The 14347-nt window shown below is 22.8% G+C and overlaps 2 protein-coding genes across 4 annotated transcripts in view; both read left to right on the forward strand.

The window, feature by feature from the left end:
- The window catches only part of LOC142231792 (3',5'-cyclic-AMP phosphodiesterase-like), a 769719-nt gene that overhangs the window by 138279 nt on the left and 617093 nt on the right, over positions 1-14347 (forward strand). The gene's annotated exons all lie outside the window — the stretch shown is intronic.
- LOC142229385 (membrane-bound alkaline phosphatase-like) lies at positions 2966-4770 on the forward strand. Its single transcript, XM_075299938.1, has 2 exons — positions 2966-4244; positions 4314-4770. The coding sequence occupies exons 1-2, from the start codon at positions 2985-2987 to the stop codon at positions 4656-4658; spliced, it is 1605 nt and encodes a 534-aa protein (XP_075156053.1). The 5' UTR covers positions 2966-2984; the 3' UTR covers positions 4659-4770.

A 14347-nucleotide genomic window follows, 5' to 3' on the forward strand; every position in this document is an offset into this window, starting at 1 on the left:
ACTTGTAGTTTAGTCAATGTATGGTTTTAAGCTGAAATCAAAAAAAAAAAAAAACAACAACAATGATTAAAGAACAAAAACCAACAATAACAAAAAAAAAACGAACGAAAGAAATAAAATTTTGACAAAAATTTCTGTAGATATAAAATTGTGACAAAATTTTCTATAGAAATAAAATTTTAACAAAATTTTCTGTAGAAATAAAATTTATATTCTATAAGAATTAAATTTTGACAAAATTTGCTATAGAAATAAAATATTGACAATATTTTCCATAGAAATAAAATGTTGAGCAAATTTTCTGAAGGAATAAAATTTTGACAAAATTTTCCATAGAAATAAAATTTTGACAAAATTTGTGAAGGAATAAAATTTTTAAAAAATTTTCTATAGAAATATAATTTTAACAAAATTTTCTATAGAAATAAAATTTTGCCGAAATTTTCTATAGAAATAAAATTTTGCCGAAATTTTCTATAGAAATAATTTTTTTTAATTTTCTATAGAAATAAAATTGTTACAAAATTTTCTATAGAAATAACATTTGGACAATAACTTCTGTCGAAATCTTTCTTTCTAAAGAAATAAAATTTTGACAAAATTTTCTATATAAATAAAATGTTGACAAAATTTTCTATAGCAATAAAATTCTGACAAAATTTTCTATAGAAATAAAACGTGGACAAAATTTTCTATAGAAATAAAATTTGGACAATAATAGAAATAAAATTTTGACAAAATTTTCTATAGAAATAAAATTGGGACAATAATAGAAATAACATTTTGACAAAATTTTCGATAGAAATAAAATTGGGACAATAATAGAAATAAAATTGGGACAATAATAGAAATAAAATTGTTACAAAATTTTCTATAGAAATAAAATTGTTACAAAATTGTCCATAGAAATAAAATTTGGACAATAATTTCTGTCGAAATAAAATTTTGACAAAATTTTCTATAGAAATAAAATTTAGACAACATTTTCTATGGACATAAAAATTTGACAAAATTTTCTAAAGAAATGAAATTTTTATTTCTACAGAAAATCTATAGAAATAAAATTTTGACAAAATTTTCTTTAGAAATAAAATTTTGACAAAATGTTCTATAGAATTTAAATTTTGACAAAATTTTCAACAGAAATAAAATTTTTACAAAATTTGCTATATAAATACAATTAGGACATTAATAGAAATTAAATTTTGACAAAATTTTCTATTGAAATAAAATTTGGCCAATAATACAAATAAAATTGTTGCAAAATTATCTATAGAAATAAAATTTGGACAATAATTTCTGTCGAAATAAACTTTTGACAAAATTTTATATAAAAATAAAATTTTAAATTTAATATAAAAATAAAATTTAGAAATTTTATATAAAAATAAAATTTAGAAATTTAGACAAAATTTTCTTTGGAAATAAAATTTTGACAAAATTTTATATAAAAATAAAATTTTGACAAAAGTTTCTAAAGAGATTAAATTTTTGTTTCTATAGAAAGTCTATAGAAATAAAGTTTCGACAAAATTTTCTATCGAAATAAAATATTGACAAAATTTTCTACAGCAATACAATTTTCACAAAGTTTTCTATAGAAATGAAAGGTGACCAATTCTTTGGAAATTCTCACTTGCCGTTTTTTGTCCCTGTATTTGAAAATGCCAGAACTACCAAATAATTGATAAGTACTCCAACTTCTGAGAGAATAAAATTTTGACAAAATTTTCTATAGAAATAATATTTTGACAAAATTTTCAATAGCAATAAAGTTTTGACAAAATTTTAGATAGCAATAAAATTTTGACAAAATTTTCCATAGAAATAAAATTTTTACAAAATTTCTGAAGGAATAAAATTTTTACTAAATTTTCAATAGAAAAAAATTTTGACAAAATTTTCCATAGAAATATAATTTTGCCGAAATTTTTTATAGAAATAAAATTTTGCCGAAATTTTTTAAAGAAATAAAATTTTGCCGAAATTTTCTATAGAAATAAAATTTTTAAATTTTCTATAGAAATAAAATTGTTACAAAATTTTCTATAGAAATAACATTTGGACAATAATTTCTATCGAAATCTTTCTTTCTAAAGAAATAAAATTTTGACAAAATTTTCTATAGAAATAAAATTTTGACAAAATTTTATACAGAAATTAAATTTTGCCAAAATTTTCTATAGAAATAAAATTTTGACAAAATTTTCTATGCAAATAAAACTTTGACAAAATTTTCTATAGAAATAAAATTTGTACAATAGTAGAAATAAAATTTTGACCAAATTTTCTATAGAAAAAAAATTGGACAATAATACATATAAAATTGTTGTAAAATTGTCTATAGAAATAAAATTTGGACAATAATTTCTGTTGGAATAAAAGTTTGACAAAGTTTTCTATAGAAATAAAATGTTGACAAAAGTTTCTATGGAAATAAAATTTAGACAAAATTTTCTATGGAAATAAAATTTTGACACAATTTTCTAAAGAAATGAAATTTTTATTTCTAGAGAAAATCTATAGAAATAAAATTTTGACCAAATTTTCTATCGATATAAAATATTGACAAAATTTTCTATAGAAATAAAATCTTGACAAAATTTTCTATAGAAATGAAAGGTGACCAATTTTTTCGAAATTCTCACTTGCCGTTTTTGGCCCTGTATTTGAAAATCCCAGAACTACCAAATAATTGATAATACTCCAAGTTCTTAAATATTATCTATAGATTTCCTTAAAATTAAATTCTTTTTTGAAAAAAAAAAAAACAAATATATATTTTTTGTTGTGTTTAAAAAGTCCCAATGTATGTGGGGAATTTTCTTTTTCTATTCTGCTATGACATCCCTATCTACTAATCATGAGTGTTTGCGAACGATTGATATTGTGATTTCAAACACTAAACATTGGCAAAGCTTAGTTATAAAAGCCAAATCATTGCTAGAGTTCACATTTAGTTGAGGCTTGGTGTTTCCCATAGAATGGTGGTGACCAGAAAAGTGATTAGCATTAGCCATTGGGTGGTTACGCTATTGGCTCTATTCCAAATTTGTGGAATGAGCGCAGGTGCTGGTGTACAGTGTGTCGATGACGATGAAGATTGCCGTGAAAATTTTATACATCCTGATTTGAAAGAGCATACGTTAAGACGTCGTTCTATACCCTCGGAGATATTATCGGAATATTGGTTAGACAAAGGCGAAAGATTTGTGGCCTATAAGGATGCAACAGCTGACAGTCCACAAAGAGGTAAAGCCAAAAATATTATTCTATTTCTGGGAGATGGTATGTCTTTGGCCACATTGGCAGCAACGCGCATCTATTTGGGTGGTGAAGAGCAACAGTTGTCCTTTGAATCGTTCCCCGATACGGGTCTCATAAGAACCTATGCCCTTGATAGTCTGGTCCCCGACTCTGCATGTGCTGCAACGGCGTTTTTGTGTGGTGCCAAAGCTAACTACGGAACTTTGGGGGTTTCTGGCCATATGCACAGGGGTGATTGTGAAGCTTCGAAAAATGCTTCCCTATATGTGGATTCTATAGGCAAATGGGCTTTACAAAGTGGACGTCAAGTGGGTTTGGTAACCACTACGCGAGTTACACATGCCACGCCAGCTGGTCTCTATGCCCATGTAGCCGATCGTGATTGGGAAAATGATAAGAAAGTGAAAAATGATTGTGGAAAAAATTCAGGAGTAATGGATATTGCCTTACAACTTATGGAAGGTGAGGTAGGACGCAATCTAAAAGTCATAATGGGTGGAGGCAAAGCTCAATTTGTGGATAATGAATTTTATGAGGATGGCAAGAGAAGAGATGATCGTGATCTTATTGAGGAATTTTTGGAAGATCATCCGCGAAATGTTTATGTGGAAACTGAAGAAGATCTAATGAATGTAAATGCCAAGGATGCGCATCGTCTATTGGGTCTTTTCAATGACGGTCATATGAAATATCATTTAAAAGCGCAGGATTCCAAGAAAAATCATCAACCCACATTGCCACAAATGACCAGGAAGGCTATAGAAATTTTGGAAGCTAGTGATGAGGGTTACTTTCTTTTGGTTGAAGGTGGTCGCATCGATACAGCTCATCACGATAATAAAGCCAAATTGGCCCTAGATGAAACGGCTCAATTACAAGAGGCTGTGAATTTGGCAAGATCTTTAACAAAGCAGGAGGATACATTAATAGTGGTGACATCGGATCATTCGCATACCATGAGTATTTCAGGATATGCAGTAAGTTAGCAGAGTTCTCATATAGCAATTCAAGCCTAAAAGTATGCTTTGTTTTTTGTTTCTCTGTAGAAACGCAGTAATAACATTTTTGGCATGGCCAATATGGGTGATGATGAAATTCCTTATCTTAGTCTCAGCTATGCTAATGGTCCCAGCTTCAAAGATTTCTATGATACCAAGAATCATATACGTTATGATCCTTCGGATCAAATTGAAGACTCTGATTTGGATTTTGATTTGCAATTTCCTTCAACGGTGCCCATGGAATCGGAGACTCATGGTGGTGAAGATGTTCCCGTTTATGCTTCAGGACCTTGGTCTGATCTATTTAGTGGGGTCTATGAGCAAAGCACACTGCCCTATTTATTGGCCTATGCTGGATGTTTCGGACCTGGTAGAAAGGCTTGTAGTTAATAGGATGATTATGAAAGGAGGGGAAAAATAATGTGATATTATCTACAAATAGTTATTTATTTCTATTTATTTTAATAAAAAAAAATTTAAATTTAATCAATAAAATTACAAACTTGCATATATTTGATTATCAGAAAGCCATATCACCATCTATATTTTCACTAAAGTACGCTGAAAAAACAATTTACATGATATTAAAAATTACGTAAGTTAACTTTTATAATATACAATTTACACAATAATGGGGACAGATTTCACTAGAATAATGAAATTTTAATTAAAAGAAGGTTTATACTCTCTAATTCAACATTTTTTTTATTAAATTTAAAATTTGCGTCCATTCGTTAAAATAGTATGTCTTTGCACTAAGGCTTGAAAGACAAAACATATTAGCCTGGAATCAAAAATAATCTACCAAATTTTGAAGAAAATTTTATCAAAAAGTACTGTTTAGCAAAATTTGTTTCTATAGAAAATTTTGTCAACATTTTATTTCTATAGAAAATTTCGTCAAAATTTTATTTCTATAGAAAATTTTGTCAAAATTTTATTTCTATAGAAAATTTTGTCAAAATTTCATTTCTATAGAAAATTTTGTCAACATTTTATTTCTATAGAAAATTTCGTCAAAATTTTATTTTTATAGAAAATTTTGTCAAAATTTTATTTTCATAGAAAATTTTGTTAAAATTTTATTTCTATAGAAAATTTTGTTAAAATTTAATTTCTATGGAAAATTTTGTTAAAATTTTATTTCTATAGAATATTTTGTCAAAATTTTATATAAAAATAAAATTTGTCAAAATTTTATATTTATAGAAAATTTTATCAAAATTTTATTTCTATAGAAAATTTTATCAGAATTTTATTTCTATAGAATATTTTATCAAAATTTTATTTCTATAGAAAAATTTATCAATATATATATATAAAAAAATTTATCAAAATTTTATTTCTATGGAAAATTTTATCAAAATTTTATTTTTATAGAAAATTTTGTCAAAATTTTATTTCTATAGAAAATTTTGTCAAAATTTTATTTCTATAGAATATTTTGTTAAAATTTTATTTCTATAGAAAATTTCGTCAAAATTGTTTTCTATAGATAATGTTGTCAAAATTTTATTTCTATAGAAAATTTTGTCAAAATTTTATTTCTATAGAATATGTTAAAGGTTTATTTCTATTGAAAATTTTGTTAAAATTTAATTTCTACAGAAAACTTTGTTAAAATTTTATTTCTATAGAAAATTTTGTTAAAATTTTATTTCTATAGAATTTTAACAAATTTTATTTCTATAGAAAATTTAATTTCTATAGCAAATTTTGTTAAAATTTTATTTCTATAGAAAATTTTTTCAAAATTTTATTTCTATTGAAAATTTTGTCAAAATTTTATTTCTATAGAAAACTTTGTCAAAATTTTATTTTGATAGAAAATTTTGTCAACATTTTATTTCTATACAAAAGTTTGTCAACATTTTATTTCTATAGAAAATATTTGTCAAAATTTTATTTCTATAGAAAATTTTATCAAAATTTTATTTCTATAGAAAATTTTGCCAGAATTTTATTTCTAGAGAAAATTTTGTCAAAATTTTATTTATATTGAAAATTTTGTCAAGATTTTATTTCTATAGAAAATTTTGTCAAAATTTTATTTCTATAGAATATTTTGTCAAAATTTTATTTCTATAGAAAATTTCGTCAAAATTGTTTTCTATAGATAATGTTGTCAAAATTTTATTTCTATAGAAAAAGTTGTCAAAATTTTATTTCTATAGAAAATTTTGTCAAAATTTTATTTCTATAGAATATGTTAAAAGTTTATTTCTATTGAAAATTTTGTTAAAATTTAATTTCTATAGAAAACTTTGTTAAAATTTTATTTCTATAGAAAATTTTGTTAAAATTTTATTTCTATAGAAAATTTTGTCTAAATTTTATTTCTATAGAAAATTTTGTTAAAATTTAATTTCTATAGCAAATTTTGTTAAAATTTTATTTCTATAGCAAATTTTGTCAAAATTTTATTTCTATAGAAAATTTTGTCAAAATTTTATTTCTATAGAATATTTGGTCAAAATTTTATTTCTATAGAAAATTTTCTTAGAATTTTATTTCTATAGAAAATTTTATCAGAATTTTATTTCTAAAGAGAATTTTATCAAAATTTTATTTCTATAGAAAATTTTATCAAAATTTTAGTTCTATAGAAAATTTTGTCAAAATTCTATTTCTATAGAAAATTTTATCAGAATTTTATTTCTATAGAAAATTTTGTCAAAATTTGATTTCTATAGAAAATTTTGTCAAAATTTAATTTGTATAGAAAATGTTGTTAAAATTTTATTTGTATAAAAAATTTTGTCAAAATTTTGTCACAATTATTTTTCTATAAAAAATTTTGTCAAAATTTTAGTTCTAATGAAAATTTGGTCAAAATTTTATTTCTATAGAAAATTTTGTTAAAATTTTATTTCTATAGAAGATTTTGTCTAAATTTTATTTCTAAAGAAAATTTTTGTCAAAATTTTATTTCTATAATATATTTTGTCAAAATTTTATTTCTATAGAAAATTTTGTTAAAATTTCATTTCTATAGAAATTTTGTCAAAGTTTTATTTCTATAGAAAATTTTGTCAAAATTTTATTTCTATACAATTGTGATTTCTGTAGAATATTTGGTCAAAATTTTATTTCTATAAAAAATTTTGCTGAAATTTTGCTTATATAGAAAATTTTGTCAAAAAAATTTTCTCAGAATTCTCAGAATTTTTTTTCTATAGAAAATTTTGTCAAAATTGTATGTCTATAGAAAATTTTGTTAAAATTTTATTTCTATAGAAAATTTTGTTAAAATTTTATTTCTATAGAAAATTTTGTCAACATTTTATTTCTATAGAAAATTTTGTCAAAATTTTATTTCTATAGAAAATTTTGTCAAAATTTTATTTCTATAGAAAATTTTGTTACAATTTTATTTCTATAGAAAATTTTGTCTAAATTTTATTTCTATAGAAAATTTTGTCTTAATTTTATTTCTATAGAAAATTTTGTCAAAATTTAATTTCTATTGAAAATTTTGTCAAAATTTTATTTCTATAGAAAATTTAACAAAATTTTATTTCTATGGAAAATTTTATCAGAATTTTATTTCTATAAAAAATTTTGTAAAAATTTTATTTCTATAGAAAATTTTGTCAAAATTTTATTTCTCGAGAAAATTTTGTCAAAATTTTGTAAAAATTTAATTTCTATAGAAAATTTTGTTAAAATTTTATTTCTATAGAAAAGTTTGTTAAAATTTTATTTCTATAGAAAATTTTTGTCAAAATTTTATTTCTATAGAAAATGTTGTCAAAATTTTGCTATAGAAAATCTTGTCAAAATTTTATTTCTATAGAAAATTTTGTCAAAATTGTTTTCTATAGAAAATTTTGTCAAAATTTTATTTCTATAGAATATTTTGTCAAAATTTTATTTCTGTAGAAAATTTTGTCAACATTTTGTTGCTATAGAAAATTTTGTTAAAATTTTATTTCTATTGCAAAATAAAGGTACAAAAAATGTGTGTGTTATTTGGAGAGGGATATTTTGCAAAATCTGCCAAATCGTCAGGAATCTACCAAACAGTAAAAAATCTCCCATTTTTGATAGACTTCTACCAAGTGTAGCAACCGTGAGTCGGAGTCGTAAAAATTTGCTCGATTCCGTTTTTAAAAGCAATTTATTTGTTTGTAATAGTTATTCGATTCCATTGAGTACTTCATTCGATCAGTGACTGCAATTTCGCTTTAACTTTCAATGATGGAGATTATTCTGTGTTTTCTTGAAGATTATACAAGAAACGATCCATTTTAGTGTACAAAATAATATTTGTAACATTTCAAAATATCGATTTGAATTTAATTTAATTTTATTGAATTTTATTTTGAAAGATATAGCTATGTCCGCCTGTCTGCAGATTTCATGCTCACATATAGACCAATTTTTCAATTTGGTTTCTTGAGAGCTTAGGTTAGGATCTGAATAATCAGTTTGGTCTACCATTTTTTGCCAGCTTGAATTTTTCATAAGATTTGCTAGAGTTTGGGATGTTTTAAGAAATATGGGAAATATGGCTCTTGTCACTCCAGATTTTGATATAGCCCAAAAAAAATCATTCGATCGTAGATTTATTTTTGGGCCACAAAATATAATTAGTGTTTTTTCAAAATTATTTCATATAACACTCACATAGATACCAGAATTTAATTTCTTAAATTTCTTGAAGTCGAATTATTTGTTCAAAATTTTATGTTTTTATAAATACATATACTGAAGATTACTGCTATTGCTGCACATATTGGGAGTCGGAGTCGTGGCTGATGAATAATGTTGAAGTTGGCTTCACTCTATAGCTCTGGTACCATTAGCTAATAGTACACCTCACCCAGATGGTTCCATCAACCACAAAAGGCTTTGTTGCTGATGTTGAGGCAGGACCGCGGTGACCATATTCTTTTTTTTTGCTTGGGATTGTCCTAGTGGATCCACTTTTTATCACTAGTAACGATGCGATATAAAACAACTTTCCTTCGTTGCCTTTGGAACAGCTGTTTTATGGGAATTTAGTGGTTTCTGTTTTTCAGGTGAGGTGGACTCATTTCTAGTTTAGATTACTATCTATTGTATAAAATTGCAGTTAAGTTGTACAATGCAAAATCAAAATTATGTTCTGAAAAATCAATATCATGTTCACTACCTTAAAACATGATAAAAATTCTATATTCATTGGTTTGATATTTATAAACGTAATTTAGGCGAAATGCGATCAACTGCAAAACCAGTCTGCAGTATTAATTTAAAGTTGATACACTTTTTAACAATAGTCACAAAATTATATATGCATTTTGGCAAAATTAATATTGGTTTCGATTGTATTTCAGAGAATTAAAACGTAATTGTGGATCAAGTTTTATGATCTTAATAGGCAAACGTCATATCAAATGTTGTTTATTTATTGTTTTCTCACATCTCTTTCAACGCCTGACTAATATAAAGTCGAATTATTGTTATTCAGATTTTTATATTGCATCTGAATGTATATAAGAAATAATATGGTCACCGATTTTTTTTTTTAATAAAACAATTTTTATTTTTAAATGATATAAAGATGATATTTTATCATCATCTAACAATTTTATCTTCTCATTTTAAATGATTAGCTATTTCCGGATTTCTTTTCTTCAATTCCTCAACAATAAATGTAACATGTTTTTTTTTTCATTTTGCTTAAATTCTTCAAATATTCTACCTCTAGGAATTTTTTTCATTCTCAACATTATTATGCAATTGTGATATTTCTTAGAAAATAACTGCATACCAGATTTGATTTGCAATTCAAATTGTACTACTTGTTATTGTCTTTATGGAGATAATTACATACATTTTCTTGAATCAACAAAGCCGTAATCTGATTGTAGATGCCATTTGAGTGATAAAAAAAAGTAATATTGAAATTTTATGGTTTCAAATCAAATTTCAAATTAATTTCCTTTTTAAAAATCAGAAGCTAACTAGCCTTTTGCTTGCCTATGAAGTTTTTCAGGAGTGAACTTAATTGTGAGGTAAAAAGCTTTTGTAGTTATACACGCATTTATTCTCTCTCTCTCTCTCTCTCGTATGGTTTTCATTTGCAATGGTTTCTCTAGGGTTTAAGAATGAGAATTTAACGATTGCATGAGAGATAGAGAGAACAACTAAGAGGGATACAGACAAAGGCACATACACGCAGAGACGTACATACATATGTATGTTTAGGTTTCAACACAAGATACAAAACCTCAATAGTGCATTGCTCAAAGGCAAGCCATTTCAAATTCCCTTAATGATATTGGAAAAACTGTTTGGAGATAACAGATTACCTATGATAAAGAACATTTTCACAAAGGCTACAACATAAAATGCACACATTACTTCAATATTTTTTCAAATATTTTACTTCTGGCATATAGGTTGCTAGTACCACCCGATTATTTTAAATGTTTAATAATTTTTTGGAATGAAATTTCATTTCTATAAAAAAATTTACCAAAATTTTATTTCTATAGACAATTTAGTCATAATTTTATCTTTATAGAAAATTTAGTCAAAATTTTATTTCCATAGAAAATTTTGTCAAAATTTTAATACTATAAAATATTTTCTCAAATTTTATTTCCATAAAAAATTTTCTAAAAAATTTTATTGCCATAGAAAATTTTGTACAAGTTTTATTTCCATAGACCACAATGTCATTTCCATAGAAAATTTTGTTTCCATAGAAAATTTTCTCAAAATTTTATTTTCATAGAATCTTTTTTTAAAATTTTATTTCTATAGAAAAGTTTGTGAACATTTTATTTCAATATAAATTTTATTTCTATAGAAAAATTTGTCAAAATTTTATTTCTATAGAAAATTTTGTCAAAACAAATAATATAATTAGATGACTTTGCATATATAACGGGGACTAAGAAGATGTTTACCGATAAATATTACAGTCATATTTTAAGAAGAAATCGCAAACTCACCTATTTTTATTTTAAACCGTTTCTTCCTTTCTGTAAAAATTTATGATTTTGTACGGTATAAATAATATAAATAGAGGATGTGGCATATGTATACAATGAGTAAAAAAATTTTACCAGCAACCATTAGCCAGCACCTAGAATTGCATTTCTATAGAAAATTTTGTCTAAATTTTATTTCCATAGAAAATTTTGTCTAAATTTTATTTCCATAGAAAATTTTGTCTAAATTTTATTTCCATAGAAAATTTGTCAAAATTTTATTTCTATAGAAATTTTTGTTTTCATAGAACATTTTGTTAAAATTTTATTTTCTATATCAAATTTTGTCAACATTTTATTTCTATAGAAAATTTTTTCAGCATTTTATTTCTATACATTTTGTTTCTATAGAAAATGTTACAAAACTTTTATTTCTATAGAAAATTTTTTCAAAATTTTAATTCTATAAAAAATGTTCTCAAAATTTTAATTCTATAAAAAATTTTGTTAAAATTTTATTTCCATAGAAAATTTTTTAAAAATTTTATTTCCATAGAAAATTTTGTAAAAATTTTATTTCCATAGAAAATTTGGTTCCATATAAAAGTTGGTTATAATTTTATTTCTATAGAAAATTTTGTCAGCATTTATTTCAATAGAAAATTTTATCAAAATTTTATTTCTGTAAAAAATTTTGTCAAAATTTTATTTCTATAGAAAATTTTGTGAAACTTCATTTCTATATAAAATGTTAGCAAAATTTTATTTAGATAAAAAATGTTCTCAAAATTTTATTTCCATAAAAAATTTTATTAAAATTTTATTTCTGTAGAAAATTTTGTCAGCACTTTATTTTTATAGATAAGTTTGTCAAAATTTTATTTCTATAGAAAATTTTGCCAAAATTTTATTTCCGTAGAAAATTTTGTAAAAATTTTATATCCATAGAAAAATTTCCAAAATGTTATGGCCATAAAAATTTTGTCATAATTTTATTTCTATAGAAAATTTTGTCAAAATTTTATTTCTATAGAAAATTTTGTCAAACTTTTATTTCTGTAGCAAATTTTGTCCAAATTTTATTTCTATATAAAAATTTTGTCCAAATTTTATTTCAATATAAAATTTTGTCCAAATTTTATTTCTATAGAAAATTTTGTTAAAATTTTATTTCTATAGAAAATTTTGTCAAAATTTTATTTCTATGGCATGTGATGTCCAAATTTTATTTCAATATAAAATTTTATCAAAATTTTATTTCTATAGAAAATTTTGTCAAACTGTTGACAAATGTTGAAAATGTTGACAAAACTTTTATTTTTATAGAAAATTTAAATTTATTTTTTCAAAATTTTAATTCTATAAAAAATTTTCTCAAATATTTAATTCTATAAAAAATGTTCTCAAAATTTTATTTCCATAGAAAATTTTTGTAAAAAGTATATTTCCATAGAAAATTTTATAAAAATTTTATTTCCATAGAAAATTTGGTTCCATAAAAAAATTGGTTATAATTTTATTTCCAAAGAAAATTTGGTTCCATAAAAAATTGGTTATAATTTTATTTCTATAGAAAATTTTGTCAGCCTTTATTTCAATAGAAAATTTTGTCAAAATTTTATTTCTATAGAAAATTTTGTCAAACTTTTATTTCTATATAAAATGTTCCCAAAATTTTATTTCTATAAAAAATGTTCTCAAAATTTTATTTCCATAAAAAAATTTGTTAAAATTTTATTTCTGTAGAAAATTTTGTCAGCCTTTATTTCAATAAAAAAAATTTTCAAAATTTTATTTCTATAGAAAATTTTGTCAAAATTTTATTTCTATAGAAATTTTTTTCAAACTTTTATTTCTATATAAAATTTTATCAATATTTTATTTCTATAAAAAATGTTCTCAAAATAAAACAAAAAAATTATTAAAATTTTATTTCTGTAGAAAATTGTATCAGCACTTTATTTTTATAGAAAATTTTGTCAACATTTTATTTCTATAGAAAATTTTGCCAAAATTTTATTTCCGTACAAAATTTTGTAAAAATTTTATATCCATAGAAAAATTTCCAAAATGTTATTTCCATAAATATTTTGTCAAAACTTTATTTCTATAGAAAATTTTGTCAAAATTTTATTTCTATAGAAAATTTTGTCAAAATTTTATTTCTATAGCAAATTTTGTCCAAATTTTATTTCAATATAAAATTTTATCAAAATTTTATTTCTATAGAAAATTTTGTCAAAATTTTATTTCTATAGAAAAATTTTTCGAAATTTTATTTCTATAGAAATTATTGTCAAAATAAATAATTCAAATACAGTCAAATTTTAACAAGAAATCCCAAACTCACCTATTTTAGATTTTAAACCGTTTCTTCCTTTCTATAAAATTGTATGATTTTGTACGGTATAAATAATATAAATAGAGGATGTCGCATATGTATACAGCGACTAAAAAAATTTTATCAGCAACCATTATCCAGCACCATTGCCGTATCTAGACATTTTTAACTAGGGGGGCTATAGCCCCCCTATCTATACTACAGTAACAATATATAATGGGGCTAATTTTTTTCTGGTGGGGGCTAAGCCCTCCCCCCAGAGGCCTTACTACGCTTATGGCCAGCACCTAGAATTGCATTTCTATAGAAAATTTTATAAAAAATTTATTTCCATAGAAAATTTTGTCAAAACTTTATTTCCATAGAAAATTTGTCAAAATTTTATTTCTATAGAAAATTTTATTTCCATAGAACATTTTGTCAAAATTTTTTTCTGTAGCAAATTTTGTCAAAATTTTATTTCTATAGAAAATTTTTTCAGCATTTTATTTCTATACAAAATTTTGTCAGCATTTTATTTCTAGAAAATGTTGACAAAACTTTTATTTCTATAGAAAATTTTATTTCTATAGAAAATTTTTTCAAAATTTTAATTCTATAAAAAATGTTCTCAAAATTTTAGTTCTATAAAAATTTTTCTCAAAATTTTATTTGCATAGAAAATTTTATAAAAATTTTATTTCCATAGAAAATTTGGTTCCATAGAAAAGTTGGTTATAATTTTATTTCTATAGAAAATTTTGTCAGCCTTTATTTCAATAGAAAATTTTGTAAAAATTTTATTTCTATAGAAAATTTTGTCAAACTTTTAT

The sequence above is a fragment of the Haematobia irritans genome, chromosome 3 (genome assembly GCF_050003625.1).
Source record: "Haematobia irritans isolate KBUSLIRL chromosome 3, ASM5000362v1, whole genome shotgun sequence".
Taxonomy (NCBI): Eukaryota; Metazoa; Arthropoda; class Insecta; order Diptera; family Muscidae; genus Haematobia; species Haematobia irritans.

Coding starts and splice junctions, on each gene's coding strand:
- LOC142229385 (XM_075299938.1), top strand. CDS start 2,985: ATGGTGGTGACCAGAAAAGTGATTAGCATTAGCCATTGGGTGGTTACG. Junction 4,245..4,313: donor TGAGTATTTCAGGATATGCA/GTAAGTTAGCAG, acceptor GTTTCTCTGTAG/AAACGCAGTAATAACATTTT.